This window comes from Nomascus leucogenys, chromosome 14 (assembly GCF_006542625.1).
Source record: "Nomascus leucogenys isolate Asia chromosome 14, Asia_NLE_v1, whole genome shotgun sequence".
Lineage (NCBI taxonomy): Eukaryota > Metazoa > Chordata > Mammalia > Primates > Hylobatidae > Nomascus > Nomascus leucogenys.
This window is the reverse complement of record NC_044394.1, coordinates 83,305,724-83,319,436: the sequence shown is the minus strand read 5'-3', so window position 1 is coordinate 83,319,436 and position 13,713 is coordinate 83,305,724. Positions and strand designations below refer to the sequence as shown.

Genomic DNA, 13,713 nt, shown 5'->3' with positions numbered 1-13,713 from the left:
TGAAATAACCTATGTGAAATGCCTAAAACAGATCCCAACATGTAGAAGCTCAGTAGATGAAGTTATTTATTATTATTAAACATTGTCATGTTTTCCTGAATACTGACAATTTGAAATATTTAACTTGTTCCTTAAAATGAATCTGGAAAGACCTTAAAGAGGCTAATTTCCAGCCATGATCTAAAAAACAAACAGAGCCCCAATTGAACTTTAGATTTTTAAAAATATTATACCCAAGACTCCAAATTTTGTGCTTCTTAAGTGCACCAAGATGACACAACATCCTTTGTTAGAGGTGGAAAATAAACAGCTTCGTAGGAAACAAGACTTTATCACACAATAATTTATAGATTTGTGTCCTTCTTTTATTAAAAAGAGAAAAAGCCATTCTTGATTCAGAAATATTTCTCAGATCACTATAGAATAACAATCAGGACTCTCCACCTTTTATTTTCATTGCTGGGTTCTAAAAGATGGCTCTCTACAATGCCTACTCCAGAAAGATATTATTCTACAAATAAGGGCTCAGCATGACATTTATGAGAAAGCCAGAGTCCTCCTGTGCAAAGCTGATTGGTGATCAGCCAGTGGGCTCTGGGGCGCTGCAAATAAAGGAACTTTCTTCGCTGGGCTGATCAGATGCAGGACAGAGGGTTGCCTCTGCCTGTGGACCTTGGGGAAATGCGCAGCTCCTGTCCTAGCAGCACCTGTCTGTGGCCAGCAAGGAGAAACCAGACTCTCACGATGAAACATCTTCGTCCCCAGTTCCCTCTCATCTTGGCCATCTACTGCTTCTGCATGCTACAGATTCCCTCCACAGGTAAGGGGAGCTTCATCAGACTCCATCTGGTCTGAACTCTGAGGATATCTGAGACAGACTTTGTTCCCCCAGGGCAGTTCTGGAGGGAGTCAAGCTTTATTCTCCCCCGCCAGCCCTCATTGCTACCTTCTTGATTTCTGGCTGCAATTTGTTTTGAACCTTTAGGAGAGGATCGACAGAGCGAGATGCTGCAGCCTTTTACCAAAGGAGACTTTTCCCTGTGGGATTGTCTTTAAGCTGCTCCTGCCCTAGGGATGTCCTGAACATGTGTTGCTAAAACTGAAGGGAGAGGCACTTCCTGGTGTGAGTTAGGGGAAGATCCCACTTGTAGCCATTTCTGCTCCCTGGATTCTGAAGAGACAAGGACAGAGTTGGTAAAACTGAGCTTACAGCCCCAAAGAGTGGGAATTGATGGGCAGTTCCAGACGGGCGCGGGAGGAGCGCACACTGGAAAAAGGCATCTTTTCCAAGCCTTTCCGTTGGGTTTTAGAGAGGCAGGGTTCCAGAGTGTACTGGAAGCCGCTAGAGCTGTCCGAGGTGCTGACCGGGCGCGGGCATCGCCTCACCAGCTCTGCGAACTAGCTTCTAGGGAACAGGGGTGGAGTGAGGGTCTGTGGTTGGAATCTGTTACCACCATCTTCATAGGATGCAGGGAAGTAGGCGGTGGCAGAACAAACTACGGTTGGAAACACATACCATTTTAGATTTTTCCACTAGAATTTTGACTTAGGGGAGTAGAAAATCTTTGGAAATATATTGACAGAGAAAACATATTTCAAACAGTATGTTTGTTTGTCGTGTCCTACAATGTAATCACAAAACTGGGCCTTGCAAAGGACTGTGAAGGTCATCTGGTTTAACCTCTCACAGGGTGCAGGGATCCCTTCTGTAGCTTCCCGATTCTATTTAACTACTTCAATGACCCCAACTCACTGCCAGCTATGACAGCCAGGTTCTGCCTCTTTGCTCCAGTAGAGTCCTGTTTATATTACACTTTTGTAAATCTGTTATTACCTTTTATTTATCTTTCTATATGTTTATACTCACCTCCCTATTTTTTCCTATTTAACTTTATGTTTCCTGAGGGTAGGTCTTTACGTTTTATTAGCAAAGAACCTCGCCATAAATGCTTATAGGATTGGTTTGCATTACTTTGCATTATTGAATGATTCCAATAATCAAAAACTTCTTTATGCTAAGCTTAAGTGTGATCGCATGAAACTTTCTAACCATCAGCCTTTATTCTGTTATTTGGGGGAAACACAGGATAAGACTAATATCTCTTACTTATTGCAGTTCTCAAAATAGTTGAAAGCAGTTAACATATACTTCCTAATTTTCCTGTTTCCAGAGAAAACTATGCTCAATGCCTTTACCTTGTATCTTATCATTTCAAGTCAGACTATTACCTTTTAAGGTTTAGGCACTGTTATTTGAATATAACATAACATTACCTTCACTTTATCTTGGCTCAGAGAGAACGCAGGGAACAAAATACCACACAATTTTCTTTTGTCTTGTTTTTAAACATAAACTGCTCTTGAGCCATACATTCCCTGTTCCACAAGTTAAAAATCTAAGTGCCAGGTTTTATATTTATCCATCTAATTTCATCTTGTTAGTTTTGACCTATCCAATTGATTCTTTCAACTGCACTATAGCTATCCCATCAAGTGTTCTATCACAAGCAAAGGAGAAGAGGAGTTCATTGAAGTTAGACAAAAGGTTGATATGGTCCAGCTGCATGCCAGCAGCCTTCCCCAGAGCCCATCCCTAGAGAGTGTGCAGCAGCAGAGAGACGGGTATCCATGTGTTTTCAAAGTTCAAAGGTGATTCTGATGTCCATCCTTTGTTGACACAATTTTCTGATATGCCATCCTCATGAATTCTATCAAAATAAAAACTAAGTTGTTACATTGGAATTTTTTTCCTCCTCTTTGACGACTCACTAACAGTTGTACTGAACACTCATGGTAAATTAACAACCATGCTATTTTAAATTAATCTTTGTATAAATCTCAGATTTGCTAGTGGCAAGTAGAAGTGTATTTTCTTTGTAAATCCTTTTAACAACATCAGATCAAATCTTACTTTCCCACTGACCTCTTTTGTATGGTTCTTTGGTGGTTTATTATTCTAATAGAATCTCTGTCTGTTTTTCATGGTAAAGACTTTGAAGTAAATGCTATGACCTCTTTTCTCTAATTAATAATTTTATGATTTCTCACAATAGGATTTCCTCAATCTTTAGCTGATCCTCCAGATGGCTTGGATATTGTGCAGCTTGAGGTACCCAATTATTCAGTAATGTGAGATTTTTATTTAGTCTGGACCTTGAATACATCATGTGTATAATGTTCACTTAAAACTATTTTGAGATTAGATTTTTGGCTGCAGCAGAAAGTCACTGTTGCCATTTCTCATGGCCTCATTTAAGGCATCCTGAGGGTTGTATTGAAATTCACTGCCACTGTGTGAGAAGATAATGTGAGGTTCAGAAATAGGACAATTTTAGAATTTTAAATCTGTTGTAATAAAATTCTGCTGACTGAAGAATTTAAGCTTATCTTTGATTCATTGTTTAAATTTTAAATGCATAATAGATGTACATACTTTCAGGGTACATGTGATATTCTGATACTTTCATATAGTGTGTTACAACCAAGTTGGGGGAAATGGAATATTGATGGATATTAAACATTTACCTTAAATATTTACATTTTCTTTATGCTGGGAGCATTTGAATTATTCTCTATTAGCTATTTTGAGATATCCAATAGATTATGGTTTACTATAGTCACTCTACTGAATTATCAAACACCAGGCCTTGTTTCTTCTATCTAATTGTATTTGATTACCCATTAATCAATCTCTCTTCATCCCCCTCATCCTTTTGATTTGTTTTCTTCATTTTATTTTTTAGCAACTGGCATATTGTCTGAGTCAGTGGGCACCTCTTTCTCACCAATCTAAGGTAAAAAAGTGTGTATATATATATATATGCAACAAACACACTCTTGCTACCTACAGGAGAATGCTGTATGTATGTGTAACTGTGCATGCATATGTATGTTTGAGAATATAATTTTAGAAAAAATCAAGCAAATATCTTAAATATAAATTACTATAAAATATGGTGAGTTTTTGTATATTCTTACAATTATTATAATTATGTATAGTTAAGCTAATTATATGTTATGCTATATTGCATATATTATAAATTGATATACCATGATATAGCAGTTCTCCAAAACAATAGTTATCATTTAAAAGACTTTACAGTAACTAGTTGGACGTGGTGGCTCATACCTGTAATCCCAGCACTTTGGGAGGCCAAGGTGGGCAGATCACTTGAGGCCAGGAGTTTGAGTCCAGCCTGGCCAACAAGGTGAAACCCTGTCTATACTAAAAATACAAAAATTAGCTGGGCGAGGTGGCACATGCCTGTAATCCCAGCTACTCAGGAGAATCGCTTGAACCGGGGAGGCGGAGGTTGCAGTGAGCCGAGATCATGCCACCACACTCCCGCCTGGGTGACAGAGCAAGACTCCATCTCACCAAAACAAAAACAAAAAACTTTACAGTAACTGTAGTAACCACACAAATATTTCAATGAATATAAAGTAAGTTGATTTACTTGAAAGTACAAAAGGGTGGTAGGATAGCCCATGATGCCTAGGATAGCCTCTACATTTTCACCTTGAGCCACATCTCTTTATCCCTCACCTCCCCCAACCCACAGCACACTATGCTCCAGCCACAGTGAATCTACCAGTGAATCTATCAGTATTCCCCAAATACACCAGGCCCTTGATGTCCTTGCACAGTCTTTTCCTTAGTTAGAAATGACTTTGCCTCCTTCACTGGCTGCAGTTAACAGTCCAGACTCTAAAACAAAAATACCTGGTTTCGAAGTCCAGCTCTGTTTAAACTTGGTAGTGTCTTAGTTGCTCTGTGCCTCAGTTTTGTCATCTGTAGTATAGGGGTAATTTTCATAGCACCCCAGAATGCTGTTGTAAGGATTAAATGCTTCATATTTGTGAAGTGTTTTCAACAGCATCCAGAACGTGGCAAACGACAGCACTTAAGTGCTAGTTGTTGCCATTGCCTCTTGATGCAACTAATTCTCATTCTTCGAGACTCAAATATCAGTTTCTCAAATTTCATGAATATATCTTGCCCATTTCTTCTTATTTTCAGTTTACTATGCATATATTTGAAGGCAATGGTTAGCTCTCATTTTCAGGAATAATCTTCACAGCCTTGGTCCTGGAGCAAAAATTCAGGCTGAAAACTCAGAGTTCTTCATCCCTTTGTTACTTCCTCCACATGTTGCACAAAAGGGCTTTCCCTATCCCTCAGGTGAAGACTGTGGGGCTGTCCTCTGCACCAGCAGAGGCAGTGGAAGTGTGGCTGTCCCATGCGCAACCTGCAGTATTAAATTGGGTTATGAGGATCCCCAAGAGCAAGGGCCCACTAGGAATGAATTTCCTTCTGCCTTCTCCATTTTTCCAAGCCTATCCCACTCATTGTTTCCAACTGCAGAAGAGCAAGCGGTCGCTCAGTGAATAAAACTGCCAATATTTAAAGGTATTAATAGAAAAACTGGCTCTTCCTGGCTTGTTGCTTCCCTGAAATGTGACTTTTGGCATGACACTTCGTCTCATGGGGCTTTGGTTTCCTCAACTGCCCAAAGTCTGGATGTGTTGCTGGAGCTCTAAGTTCACTCCTGTTCTAGTTTCCAGAATAGGCCAAGTCTGTGACTCTAGGGGACCTTTAACTCAAGGCAATTCAGAAAGCAGTCACATTCTGCAAATGATGACATCCACAAAACTCTTCATGTTTCATGTTTCTGGTCACCACATGGGATTAGAAGATGTTTCAATTGGGAAAACTGCAATAAGTTCTTGTGAACAGAGCTCTACCATTCACTCATTCAAAAGATATATTTATTGAGAGCATGCCACAGGCCGGGTGCTAGGGATGCGGTAGTAAAACAAACTGAGCACCTGCTCTCATGGCATTTGTATTCTAGTTGGGAAAATGAATAATAAACAACATAGATCAGTAAACTTTGAAATAATTTTTTCTCTAAAAAGAAAGAAGTAGGCCGGGCATGGTGGCTCACGCCTGTAATCCCAGAACTTTGGGAGGCTGAGGTGGGCAGATCACTTGAGGTCAGGAGTTCGAGACCAGCCTGGGCAACATGGTAAAAGCCTGTTTCTACTAAAAATACAAAAGTTAGCCAGGTGTGGTGGCATGTGCCTGTAATCCCAGCTACTCAGGAGGCTGAGGCAGGAGAATCGCTTGAACCTGTGAGGTGGAGGCTGCAGTGAGCCAATATTATACCACTGCACTCCAGCCTGGGTGACGGAGTGAGACCCTGTCCCCAAAAAAAGAAAAGAAAAGAAAAGAAAAGAAGTAAAGTAAGGGGCATATGAAATGCTGAGCAGGGTAATTAGCACCAGGAAAAGCATCTTCACATTCCTCATCAATTTTTGACCTGAAAAGTAAACATAACAGTATACAGCCAATGAATGTGGTACAAAAAACAATTGTTTGCCCAATAAGCATCCATAAACACACACACACACACACACACACACACACACACACACACACACTGTTGTGAACAGATGCTGACAAGAAGACCAGGAGCTGTAAAAATAGCAAGTACTTTCTGCTGGTTAAAAATGGTGATTATAAGGAAATAAAATAGAGTTAATTTCCACAGAGCCTCCACTACTGGTAATGTTGGTGGATTATAGTGTGTGTCTGTGTGTGTGTGCCCATGTTTGTGCATCCACACACATGTACATGGTAGAGAGAGAGAGAGAGAGGATGCACAGGTATTGCTCTCTTCCACTGAAGAAATTCTCCACAAAGTTTGCAGAAAGATGTAATTGTATTCACAGCAATACAATTAGAAGTATTATTAACAACTTTAATTTTTGTCTTGATTGAGGTTTCAGCTGATTCAAAAATCTTTAAGCATGAGTGAGATGTGAATGATCAGTACTAGCCACATCAGAAGATTTAAATGATTGTTCACAGTAATCATCTCTAGTGACTTTTTAAAACACGGACATGAACACTTACGCTATGGTTTTGTAAGAAGCCTTCTTCCCAGCATCTCCTTGAGTCAGATAAGTGCACATGCAGCCATCATCTACACAAGTGAGTGCTGAGATGTGTTCACTGGCAAGGATTTAGAAATGGAAAACTGGACTTTCTGCAAGGAGAGCAAAAATTCATGTAGAAAGCTTTTGGAGAAAAAGAATCTTGGTCAATATGAACTATAAAAACTGAATACTAGGATACACTCTGCAGCAAATTAAAAACTGTAATAGTTAGTTTATTCCACCTGTAGTCAGATGGTTATTTGCTTCTATGCATCAGAGAGTAGGTCTCTCCTCCCCATCCCCTGCAAACTGAAAAGATGAAATGAGATTATATTTTCACATGATGATGTATTGCTGGCAATTTTCTTTATTGTAAGATCCTGCATAAACTATAGTCTCATTAAATTTGTGTAATAATTTCTTTTTAGATTGCCAATTTATCATAATATTCAGGTAAATCCAGTAAGGTCCATGGTGTACCTTATACAGAAAACGTTATCCGTTACCTGCCCCTGTAAAATTTCACCTAACTTACCCTCACAATCCTCTTTCCAGGATAATCAAGACATATACAAAAGGGTGAGTACCGCCCAGCCCAGTACAAGTGCATGCAGCTTCCATGTTTAGAGCAAGTGACACTCGATCCTAATATCACTTTCTTTTCTTATTTAGTTTTTGTTTCACTACTCCAGAACTCAGGAGGCAACACATCCAGTTAAAACTGGGGTCAGTATTTTATCATAATCATCTGTCTGTAAAAGTGGCTCTCCTCTGCCTGTCGTCCATCCCTTCTTAATATGTGCAGACAAGTAGAAAAGCTGGGGCTTCCGGACATTCTCTGGGTAGTAGCTTCCCAGGGGCTTTTCCTTGGGGCTACAGGGATTCTCTTTGTCCCTCTGGGGTGGGGGTGGTAGGTGGCCAACTGATCTGAGAAGTTAAAGAATAAATTATAGAAAAGGAAAAATAAGTAGGAAATAACTTTATTATGCACTTAAACAGAGGTGCAGGAAGAGCCTGGTAAACACTGTGTTCTCTTTATATTGTTTTTTCTTACTGTCTGTTTTTAAATTTGTGCTTTGTGATGTGTATGGTACCATCCCCCAGTGGTGATCCACAGATGAACATCTTCCATGGCTGTCGCCATGTGTATGTGCAATGGGAATAGTAACCATCACCTCTAACTTTCTTCCTACAGATTTGAGTTACCCTTGAGAGCAGCTTGTGTAGGTGAATTTCTATGGGGTATGATTTGAGGAATATTGGAGAGGCCATAGAATATATATATATATATTTGAGACAGAGTATTGCTCTGTCACCCAGGCTGGAGTGCAGTGGTGCAATCTCAGCTTACTGCAACCTCCGCCTCCGGGGTTCAAGTGATTCTCCTGTCTCAGCCTCCCAAGTAGCTGGGATTGCAGGCATGCGCCACCATGCCTGGCTAATGTTTGTATTTTTAGTAAAGACATGGGGTTTCACCATGTTGGCCAGGCTGGTCTCAAACTCCTCACCTCAGGTGATCCACCCACCTTGGCCTCTCAAAGTGCTTGGCCTCGCACTGCACCCGGCCAAGGAGGCGAACATTATCAAGACCAACAAGGGTACCATGAAAGGAAAAAGAACAATGGAAAGCAAAAAAACTCTCTGTAACACGAATCAAGTTTTACTCTAAACCAAAGCACACAGGCAGGATTCATGAGGACTAGATGAGGACAGGTGTGTACACCTGGGTATGCACGGCAGTCACAGACAAGATTAGTAAACCAGAAGTGCCTGGGGAGGGTTAAGGGGGCTGCCCTCCACCTTTTCCCTTGGATGAGGAGCTCACCCCTGGGGAGGGAGAAAGAATGCATGTGGAGCTGCTTCTAGGAGAAGGCGCTCCGCTCCAGGAGCACAGAGTGCTGAGGGTTAATGCAGAGAAAAGTCCGATTTACCCTAAGGGAATATTTTTAAGGGCTGTGTTAGAATTGAAACCTGTTCTCAAGGCAAGCGGCTCTTTATTGAAAACATAAAATTTCAGGCTTCGACTCGAAAATGGATTTTACTCTGAAAATTAAACCCATTTGTAAGGGAAGTGAGTAGAAAGGAATGCGAATAGCCCTGGGCTCTCAAAATACCCCTCTGTGGATGTCCCCCTGTCTGACCCTCTCTGCGCCTCTCTGTTGCAGTTTCCTCCAGTGCATCCTCTAATGCACCTGGCTGCCAAGCTTGCCAACAGACGGATGAAGAGAATTCTGCAGCGAGTACGTGCTTTTATTCTTCCACCATAGTTTATGCCCCTCACAGTTCATTGAATTGTGGTAAAAGCATGCTGTCACCTTGGGGCTCACTGTCATTCTCTCCTCAAATCACAGTCTCCACCTTGGCAGGTAGTGTTGAGCAGAACTGCTGGTCCTTTGACCTCCCTGGGCCTCAGTTTCCTCCACTGAAACCCCATGAGGTGGTTTGAAGGGCCCGGAGAGAGACCCCATGACCCAGCCTGCTTCCATCCCTCTCCTCTTCTGCTCCTTTCATCCCTAAGTTGAGCCTTGGTTTTGTACTTTTTTTTCACTTCGCCTGTCTCTTTCTCCTGACATGAAACTTGCCCTGGTGGTATCTTCTGCTTCCCATTACCCTACCTGCCCGTTGTCCATTTCTCAGGGCTTTCTTCTTTTGTTTTTATTTTTTAATTTAGAAATTACCAGCTGAACCTTTTTAATGGTAATCAAAGTTTTGTTTCATGGTAGCAAAAATAAATAAACAAATAGCAGAGAGAAAATTTATTTTGAACACCTTACCCAGGTAGCGTGACCAGCTATCCCAGTTTGTCCAGGACTTTCCTAGTTTTAGCTCTGAAAATCCCAGGGCCCCAAGTGCCTGAAAAACTGGTTGGCCGCCCTGGGCACCAGCAGCAGTTTGTCCAACCCCCTGCTAACCGCAAGCCTCCAAGTCCAGTCTGATTCCATTCTTACACCAGATTCACAGGCAATGAACAAGCTGAAGAAGCCAAAATGGCTAATCCTTTAAAAGTTTCCTAAGCTTTGCAATGTGCCCATTTCAAAGCTGGTGCTGTTGGGAGGAGCAAGCAAACTTAACGTACTTGGACACAGATGGTAACTCAGCCAAGACAACAAGCTTGCCTTCTTGAGCAGGAGCTTGCTAGAGAAGATCACGGCGGTGATCCATTTACCGTGCTCTCCACCTCCTCTTTTGCACCAGACTTCTGACTACCTTAGAAGGAAGCCAGGGAGGGCAGGATCACCGCAAGACAACTGCAAGGTCATGATGTGGTTCCTGTTGAATTAACCTGTGCCTCATATCCTTGCAGGGTTCAGGGACTGCTGCAGGGGACTTCACCAAGAAGGTACACAAGAGCCTTGGAGACTGCGACCCCCAAAGAAAGCCCTACCCGAGAAGGGTGGGGAAGTCCTTGGAGCCAGCCACCTGCAGCCCCTCCAGACCACTTCTGGGCAGAGCTGGTCTCCAAAGGACCCTGAGAATCCTTTGTGGCTGAGCAGTTAAGTTCAGGTTTCCCTGGGGCAGAGAGGAACCATAGGGCGATGCCTCTGGCTGTTCAGATTTCACCTCCAGCCCCAGAGATGAGTCACCTGGAGCCAGCTGCTCCTGAGGCCTTGCTTTCTCTGGCTCAGGGGCCCGCATGCCATTGTACAGACTCCAACAGAGGTACTGCCGGAGCACAAACCCCAAACACTGGTGGTTCTCAAATGTGGCCATGCATCAGAGTCACCTGGCTAAAATTCAGATTGCTTGGCCCCACCCCCAAAGATTCGGTGGGTCTGGATTGGGGCAAAGAGTTTGTATTTCTTACAAGTTCCCAGAAGCTGTTGGTGCCAGTGGTCTGGGACCACCCATTTTGAAAACTGTTTCTATAGACATTTTTGAAGAACTTGAAATGCAACATGGTTGCATAATGGCTTATGTTTTTATGTTGCAGGATCACACTGCGACCTGGGGACGACCCTTTTTCCTTTTCAGGGTATAGCATGTTTTCTCACCTTTGCTTTCTAACCTCGATTCACTGTAGCCATCCCAATCATGGAGTGACTGCAAACAGCAGAGCCAGGACTCCTTGGTAAACTGGTGGATAATTGTGGGGACTCTCTCATCCTTCACTGGGAATCACTCCAAGTCAAAATCTCCTCCTACAAGCTTGCAAAGGCAAAGGTCCAACAGGAGAGATGCTGAGAGCACCAGAGTAGGCATAAGGGAGTTCTGCTGACAGACAGACACAAGGCAGACCAGAATCTGAGCCCATGTTTTATAGCATTAGGGACTAGGATTCATGGCCTCAAAAACACATGGCAGGAGGAGCTTAGGCACCATCCTCTACTCCTTCCTGGGTGACAGAGATTCTTGCAAAGGTCACAGAGTCAGAAGAGTTATCTTTTAGATTTTGATCAGCCATTCACTAGCTGTGCTCCACCCTTGAGATTCTCAGTATTTGCATAGAAAAATGAGCAAATCAGACTAGATCCATGCCCCCAGAAACTGCATTCTGTGAATCACTGGCACTAAAAGGTATTCTGCAAAAGTCAGCTAAGATTGGCAAACGCTGCACCCGACATTCGCGAAGACTCGCAATACACACTGGCCCATCACAGGCTGTAAGAAGTCCTGCAGAACACAACCTGTGTCTCTTGGCTTAATCATTTGTTTCCCAAACATATGGACCATGGAGCTGCTTCCCACCACTCTCTCACTCCCATGGGTCTGCATGACCTACTCGTTTCCTGGAAAGTGCTTTGAGAAACAGTCCATCTCCTTGACGTCTCCAGACTGGGCAGTCCTGTGCTGGATGGTTTGTGGAACCTCCCACCACATAAGCAAAGGCTAAAGGGTGGGGATGATGGGTGACAGTGTTGGGGTCCTAGGAGCAGCAAGGTTCCTGGAGCACTGTCCCAGAGGACCTACGGACTAGCACTAGCACAGGGCGAGGGCTTCCCAGGTGAGTCCCCATGGAGAGGAGTGAAGTCCCAGTTAGAAGAATGAGGCCTTAGGGTTCAACAGAGAGAAGAGCTGAATCAAGATACAGGCTGCAGAAAGTTGTGTCTCAGTATCTGTAAGTTGCTCCTTTTTTTTTTCAGCCCAGGAATGGAAGAAACATTGAAGATGAGGCCCAGTAGGTAGTCCAAGGTCAGCTCCATCACCGTTTTTCTCTTTCAAGCAAATTTTATGTGTCTGACTGGAGAGAGTAAGAGGCAGCCACGGGGAGGACCATTGTTCAAGAAATGAGGACCCTGCATAACCGCCAAGAACTCTGCCCCTTCCCTTTTCCTGCACACAGGACCACAGAGACCCCCACCCCAGCCTAGCAGATGTAGGCTGTCTGGGCAATATTGCAGCCTTCACTTCCATGCCCAGCTCTTCGGAGGCATGTGGTCTCCAGCTGTCACTGTGATGGGGATGCAGACTCATTGCAGCCCAGCTGGGCCCTCCGTGACTTCTCACCTGGCCCCGTTGATAAGGAAACATCACCCTGTCATGCTTGGGTGGTGCACCAAGGAGTTCTGGAAGCTACCAGGCTCCCTACAGTGAGATCATTTCTAAGTACAGCCAGGCAAGTCTGTTTCCCCCTTCCAGTGGTGCTCTGAGATCGAGTTTTAATTTGGAGCGATTCCTTGGCCTTCAGGCTGTGGAAGAGGAAGTGAATGCTCAAGGGCAGCTCCAGGCCTCCTCTGTTTCTCATGAGGATGTGGTCCCAAGGACATGAGGCCGCTGTCCTATGGATGCTGCCAGCAGGAGTCAGTGGTCAGGGTCCCAGCAGTCCAAGGTGTCTTGAGAAAGCTGTCCCACTGCTGGGAAATGGCACTACCCAGCAAACACAAGGCAAAGATGTTCCCTGAGGCCATAGTGCTTACACCAACCTAATGGCCTAATTAGATAGAGCAAAAACAAATCTTGTAAGTACTGATTGTGGGGAAAGCAACCTGGGCACTTATGACACATCAAACTGAGGTCTAATTGTAAAATATGTTACATAATAACCTGCCCATGGGCTTTGTCTTGATTCTGAGATTGATTTGACCTGAGCGGTGCATTTTTCTTTTCTTTTTTTAGGATTCAATGGTGAAAGAAAGCTGGATCTGATTAGGCCATCCAGGGATTATGTTGAACAAATATCAAATTTCTTTCCATGAACAATATTTAAAGATATTTCTCTTGCTCTATATTCACTAGATATTTAGCTTTATAAAAATAAAGTAGCATTGTGTGATACTGTGAAATATGTATTTGGTCTTTGTCCATATTTCTTGACATACAAGTTCTGAAATTCTTGAAAATTTCAAAATGTTCAGTGTTTCTTTGTATGCTGATGATTGGCAGAGGCTGGCAGCCCCTAGGTGGCTTTGGGATGGGGCTGGTCACCAGGAAGACCAAGGCAGGACTAGAGGATTTGGACTTTCAGCCCAACCCCAATCTCCAGGGAGAAGAGGCACTGAAAGTTGAGTTGGTCAACAATGGCCAATGTTTTAATCAGTCATGCCTATTGTGAAATTAAACAATTCAAACTTAAGGCTACTAGAACTTTAAATGATTTGAGCCTTGAGAGAAATGTGACTGTGTGGCCTCAGTTGTGTTACATGCAGCTGCCACTTTGGCTTCTCCAATTATGGATGAACTCCCTTCCTTATTTTTTGTTCTGTAAAATGACTAAAAAAGACTGAATGGCACCAGAGATAAGACCCCTCACTCTTAATTACTGACCTTTGTTAGAGATTAACTTCTTCCTTTATTGTCTTGCACACAACTTAGACCAGATGACGCAGAAGACCC

General features: G+C 43.0%; 1 protein-coding gene across 1 annotated transcript; it reads left to right on the top strand.

The window, feature by feature from the left end:
• Positions 1 to 743: 743 nt before the first annotated feature.
• NMS (neuromedin S) lies at positions 744 to 13,025 on the top strand. Its single transcript, XM_003274852.2, has 10 exons — positions 744 to 820; positions 3,054 to 3,109; positions 3,744 to 3,794; positions 7,498 to 7,521; positions 7,615 to 7,668; positions 9,108 to 9,182; positions 10,247 to 10,282; positions 10,874 to 10,915; positions 12,024 to 12,058; positions 12,997 to 13,025. Exons 1-10 carry the CDS (start codon positions 745 to 747, stop codon positions 13,007 to 13,009), a joined length of 462 nt encoding a protein of 153 aa, XP_003274900.1. The 5' UTR covers position 744; the 3' UTR covers positions 13,010 to 13,025.
• Positions 13,026 to 13,713: the final 688 nt, after the last annotated feature.

What these genes read in the sequence shown, in the direction of transcription:
- NMS (XM_003274852.2), top strand. Translation starts at nt 745, where the DNA reads ATGAAACATCTTCGTCCCCAGTTCCCTCTCATCTTGGCCATCTACTGC. An exon ending in GCTACAGATTCCCTCCACAG is followed by an intron (nt 821 to 3,053) that starts GTAAGGGGAGCT and finishes TTCTCACAATAG; the next exon opens with GATTTCCTCAATCTTTAGCT. An exon ending in GACCCTTTTTCCTTTTCAGG is followed by an intron (nt 10,916 to 12,023) that starts GTATAGCATGTT and finishes TTTTTTTTTCAG; the next exon opens with CCCAGGAATGGAAGAAACAT.